The sequence below is a fragment of the Rana temporaria genome, chromosome 1 (assembly GCF_905171775.1).
Source record: "Rana temporaria chromosome 1, aRanTem1.1, whole genome shotgun sequence".
NCBI lineage: Eukaryota > Metazoa > Chordata > Amphibia > Anura > Ranidae > Rana > Rana temporaria.
In genome coordinates, this window is record NC_053489.1 from 600,401,382 (window position 1) to 600,407,381 (window position 6,000).

Sequence of the window (6,000 nt, forward strand, 5' to 3'; positions counted from 1 at the left end):
TGTACATACCTCAAACAGCTATTTTCTTCCCCGGCTTCCGGGTCGGGACTCCCGCGGGAGTGGGCGTTCCTATCCAGCAGGTGATTGACGTGATGACGAAAACGACCTCAATCCGTCGCATAAGGAGCGTCACGAGTTGTCGAAACAAGCCGAACGTCGGTGCGCAGGCGCCGTATATCGTCGACTCGCCGTTCGGCTTCTTTCGGCAACTCGTGACGCTCCTTATGCGACGGATTGAGGTCGTTTTCGTCATCACGTCAATCACCTGCTGGATAGGAACGCCCACTCCCGCAGGAGTCCCGACCCAGAAGCCGGGGAAGAAAATAGCTGTACGAGGTATGTACAGCAAAAACAAAAGGCATACTGTCAATGTAGAGAGTGAGCTGGATGTAATGTTAGAAAATCGTTTTTAGGGTGAACCCCCGCTTCAAGCATTAAAGTGGATGTAAACCCACTCTCATCAATTCTAAACTACTACCATATTGCTGATCTATAAGGATATACATGCCTCCTGCATGTATCCTTACCTGTCAAATGTCTCCCCTCTGTCTGTTATAAGAACTGAAAAACTGAGCCCCATTGCGATCCAACGTTGTGCATGAGAGCAGCGTCTCTCTCTGCTATGTCCCTGCTCACAGGGCAGAGCCATTGGCTCCCTCTTCTGTCAACCAAATTCTGTGACAAGTGATTGGGGTGGGGCTGTGCCCCACTATCTGTGTCTATGGATCCTATGGACTTTTAATAAATGGACACTTACCTGTTCATGGTGCCCGCGATGTCGGCAGCCAAAGCCGAGTAATCACTCGTCTCCCGGCTGCCCCCGCCGCCATCCTCAGTGAGGGAATCAGGAAGTGAAGCGTTGCGGCTTCACTTCTCGGTTCCCTACTGCGCATGCGCGAGTTGTGCTGCGCTTCTTCACTGATCCCCGCTGTGTTCTGGGAGCTGTGTGTTTCCCAGAAGACAGTGGGGGTACAAAATAGGCTGGGGAAGTGGCGTAGATCACGAGGTGATCTATGCCAGGAAGTTGGAGCAAATACCTGTATTAGACAGGTATCTGCTCCCCCCTGAAAGGTGCCACCGGAGGGGGGAGGGTTCCAAAAAGTGGAAGTTCCATTTTTGGGTAGAACTCCACTTTAGGGTCGACAGTCAGAGCGGGTATGGTAAAAAAAAAACTCATATTTTTACCACCCCCCCAGGCCACAAGTACAAATGAGGACCAATTTGCAATTTTTAATATAACATAAATTTGTGACTATAGTGCATTGTTGAACTAAAATTTATCTTTGCTTTTTTTTTTTTTAACCAGAAATAAAGATTCTTTCGACATTTGCGCACATATTATGAAACATAAAAAAACTGAAACTAACATTACTTTATTCTACAGGTCCTCTGCTTTCAGGAAATCTAGATTTATTTGGGTAGACTTTGAAGCCTATAATGCTCATTTTAGCTGGTGTGCGAAAAAGAAGCACAACTGGTCCAGCAGTGAAGGAGTTAATGCTGGCAGCCCATTGTAGGTGAGAGCGGTGCTTCTATAGAGCGCCTCTAGCGGCCACGGGCTGACATGACACGCTGAAGCCAACACTGACAGCCCGAGGTGTGATACCAGCTTTGTCTCCCGGCCTCATGCATCCTCCGCTGTGACTCACCCGAGCCTCCTTCTCCAGCTGGCAATGCAGCGTGCTGCCCTTTAGTTTCTGTACGATATGTGCGATGCTCACTGACAGCTCCTCTTCTTCTCCCAGCATGATGTCTCACCGGCTCCTTGTTGTCTGCAGAGGCCGGAGTAAAGGACCAGTGGTTCCCTAGCAACCGGTGTCTGTGCAGCATATATAAGCTTCCCGGGGAACAATTAAAGTGTCTCTTAGTTCCGGGAATCATTTTGTCCGGGCTTACTATTAGGTTTTTCATTGTTGGTTTGCAGGCCCTGTGCTGGCTGCTCATTGCACTTATGCCCCTTCCTGCCAAAAGCCAATTTTCAGCTTTCAGCGCTGTCGCTGTTTAACCACTTACCCCCCGGACCATATTGCTGCCCAAAGACCAGAGTACTTTTTGCGATTCGGGACTGCGTCGCTTTAACAGACAATTGCGCGGTCGTGCGACGTGGCTCCCAAACAAAATTGGCGTCCTTTTTTTCCCACAAATAGAGCTTTCTTTTGGTGGTATTTGATCACCTCTGCGGTTTTTAATTTTTGCGCTATAAACAAAAATAGAGCGACAATTTTGAAAAAAATGAATATTTTTTACATTTTGCTATAATAAATATCCCCCAAAAATATATAAAAAAACATTTTTTTTCCTCAGTTTAGGCCGATACGTTTTCTTCTACATATTTTTCGTAAAAAAAAATCGCAATAGGCGTTTATTGATTGGTTTGCGCAAAAGTTATAGCGTTTACAAAATAGGGGGTATTTTTATGGCATTTTTATTATATTTTTTTTACTAGTAATGGCGGCGATCAGCGATTTTTTTTTCCGGTACTGCGACATTATGGCGGACACTTCGGACACTTTTGACACATTTTTGGGACCATTGGCATTTTTATAGCGATCAGTGCTATAAAAATGCATTGGATTACTATAAAAATGCCACTGGCAGTGAAGGGGTTAACACTAGGGGGCGGGGAAGGGGTTAAGTATGCCTGGGTGTGTTCTTACTGTGGGGGGGGGGGGTGGCCTCACTAGGGGAAACACTGATCCTCGGTTCATACATTGTATGAACCGAAGATCAGCATTTCCCCTGCTGACAGGAACGAGAGCTGTGTGTTTACACACACAGCTCCCGGTCCCCGCTCTGTACCGAGCGATCGCGTGTGCCCGGCGGTGATCGTGCCCGCCGGGCACACGCACGGGAGTCGGGGGCGCGCGCGCCTCCGCCGGCGCGCGCGCGCCCCTAGTGGCGGCTGGGAGAGAGGACGTCATATTACGTGCTCTCGCCCAGCAGAGCCACCTTGTGGACGTATAATGACGGTGCGCCGTCGGCAAGTGGTTAAATGATAATTGCGCAGTCATGCTACACTGTACCTAAACAGAATTTTTATAATTTTGTTCCCACAAATAGAGGTTTCTTTTGGTGGTATTTGATCACCTCTGCGGTTTTTATTTTTTGCTAAACAAATAAAAGAAGACCGAAAATTTTGAAAATGTTTGCGCTTGTTTCTGTTATAACATTTTATAAATAAGTACGTTTTCTCCTTCACTGATGGGCACTAATAAGGTGGCACTGATAAGACTGCACCGATGAGCAGGCACTGACAGGCACAGATGATGGGTACTGATATGCGGCACTGATAGGTGGCACTGATATGCAGCACTGATGGGCACTCATGGGTGGCACTGGTGGGCACTGATAGGCGAAACTTACGGGCACTGAAAGGCTGCAAAGATGGGTACTTATTGGTGGCACTAATATGTGGCACTGGCAGTGGTAGGCATTGTGGGTGGGCACTGATTGGCAGCTGCCTGGCCACAAATTTGCATTTCCCTGGTGGTCTAGGGGGGGGGGGCATACCCGGTGGTCCAGTGGGATGGCCATCCTGGTGGTCCTGGGCGGCTTCCTGATGGTCCTGGGCGGAATCTATCAGCACAGACCCCCCCCCCCCCTCTCCTCTTCTCGCATCTGTCAGACACAAATGAGGAAAAGCCGATCCACGGCTCTTCCTGTTTACGCCGTGATTGGACACCGCTGATCACGTGGTAAAGAGCCTCAGAGATCGAGTGTATCGGTGTGTCAGATTGAAACACCGCAACCACCGATCGCTGCGATGCATGCCCCCACGGGCACGTGACAGCTGTTATCCTGCTGATGGTCCTGGGCGGAATCTATCAGCACAGACCCCCCCCCCCTCTCCTCTACTCGCATCTGTCAGACACAAATGAGGAAAAGCCGATCCACGGCTCTTCCTGTTTACGCCGTGATTGGACACCGCTGATCACGTGGTAAAGAGCCTCAGAGATCGAGTGTATCGGTGTGTCAGATTGAAACACCGCAACCACCGATCGATGTGATGCATGCCCCCACGGGCACATGGCGGCTGTTATCCTGCTGGACATCATATGACGTCCAGTCAGAATAACTGAACCAATGCCCAGTCGTCATTTTGCTATAAGCCAGGTGGGAAGTGGTTAAAAAGAAAGTAAAAAAAAAAACTAAGACAAAGGCATAATGAGCTAGTATGCGTAGCATACAGCTCATTATGTAATACTCACCTCCGATCGAAGCCCCTGCTGCCGTCCTCGTACACTGCTCAGGCGGCAGATAGCTTTCCCGGGGGGTTACTTCCGGGTATCGCGGCTCCAGCGCTGTGTTTGGCTGGAGCCGCGATGATTTCACTCCCGCGCATGTGCGTGGGAGCCGTCAGTCACGGCACAGCCTTCTTTACGAATGGCACGATCACTGTTTTAGTAAATTATAGTAAATATCTCCTAAACCGTGGAGGTTTAGGAGATATTTCCTGCACCTACAGGTAAGCCTTAATCTAGGTTAACATGTGGTTAAAGCAGTGTTCCGGCCAAAAGAAAATAATTAAAAGCCAGCAGCTACACATACTGCAGCTGTTGGCTTTTAATAATAGGACACTTACCTGTCCTGGAGTCCCTCGATATTGGCACTGCTTCCCTCGATATTGGCACTGCTTCCATGTTTCCATCAGCTGTCGGGTGCTGCCGCCGCCATTGCGGGTAATGGAACTCGGCAGTGTAGCCTTTCGGCTTCAGGCCGGGAACCCTACTGTGCATGTGCGAGGCCCCGTTCCTCTCTCCTATTGGCCCAGGGGCCAGGGGAGGAGGAGGGAGCCCCGCGGTGACATCACAGGCCGTGGCCCGGACTCCCAGAAGTGGGAAAGGATACCAGTCAAAGACAGGTATCCAGTCCCCCTCCCCCCGAATGGTGCCAATTGTGGCACTGGAGGGGGGGGGGGGTCGGATGAGCGGAAGTTCCACTTTAGGGTGGAACTCCGCTTCAGTTATATTTTATTATTTTTAACACATTTAATCTTGAATTTACTTAAAGTGGTTGTATAGCCTTTTTTTAAAACTTTTACCTACAGGTAAGCCTATAATAAGGCTTACCTGTAGGTATAGAATATCTCCCAAACCTGTACGGTTTAGGAGATATTCCCCTCACAATGCGCCGCTGTTGCATCGGCGCAGGGAGGATCCTTGACTAAAGGACCGGCAGCCGCCGGACCTTGCCGAATTGAAGTCTCCCGCGCGCATGCGCAGGAGTGACGACATCGCCGCTCCAGCCAATCACAGCGCTGGAGCGGCGATACCCGGAAGACACGCCGAGTCAAGATGACATCTCGCTCGGCGTGGACCAGGTAAGTTTTCTTCTCCTCGTTCCGAGGTAAGTATTTCATAATGAGCTAGTATGCGGTGCATACTAGCTCATTATGTCTTTTGCCTTGCAGGTGTAAAAAAAAAAAAAATTGCATATGCGGGTATACAACCGCTTTAACTCTCACAATGACAAGGGGGCTGAAAAAACCCAGTGTAATAGTAATGTGCAGATGACAGGTAGTCTTTATGGCGACATCAGAGATCTATTAGACCCCCTAATGCTTCCATACCCTTAGAGAGGAGCTCCAGTACCCCCCACCAAAAAAAAATAAAGTCAGCAGCTACAAATGCTGTAGCTGCTGACTTTTAATATTAGGACATTTACCTGTCCAGGGATCCCGCAATGTCAGCACCCCAGACAATGTCTGCCGCCACCATTCGTTGTAAGGGAAACTGGCAATGAAGCCTTGCAGCTTCACAGCCAGTGCCCTACTGCGCATATGCAAAGCTCGCTGTGCTATGTAATTAGCCCAGCGTGGGCAAAGGAGGTGGGGGGCAGAACTTCCGAGGGCCCTCGCTGCGACGAGGTCTACTGGAAGTGGGGATGGGTGCCTGTCAAAAACAGGTACCCCCCAAAAGGTAACAAATATAGCCATGGAGGGTGGTAGCACACAAGCGGAGCTTCCCCTTTTGGGTGGAGTTACACTTTAATGTGCTGTTT

At 49.5% G+C, this 6,000-nt stretch overlaps 1 protein-coding gene across 1 annotated transcript in view; it reads right to left on the minus strand.

Annotated features, from left to right (window-relative positions):
* TBC1D19 (TBC1 domain family member 19) overlaps positions 1-1,834 on the minus strand; it is a 217,393-nt gene extending 215,559 nt beyond the window's left edge. The window contains exon 1 of the mRNA XM_040335157.1: positions 1,650-1,834. Coding sequence (XP_040191091.1) covers positions 1,650-1,748 — 99 coding nt within the window. The 5' untranslated portion in view covers positions 1,749-1,834. The remainder of the gene's footprint in view (positions 1-1,649) is intronic.
* Between the last annotated feature and the right edge of the window lie 4,166 nt (positions 1,835-6,000).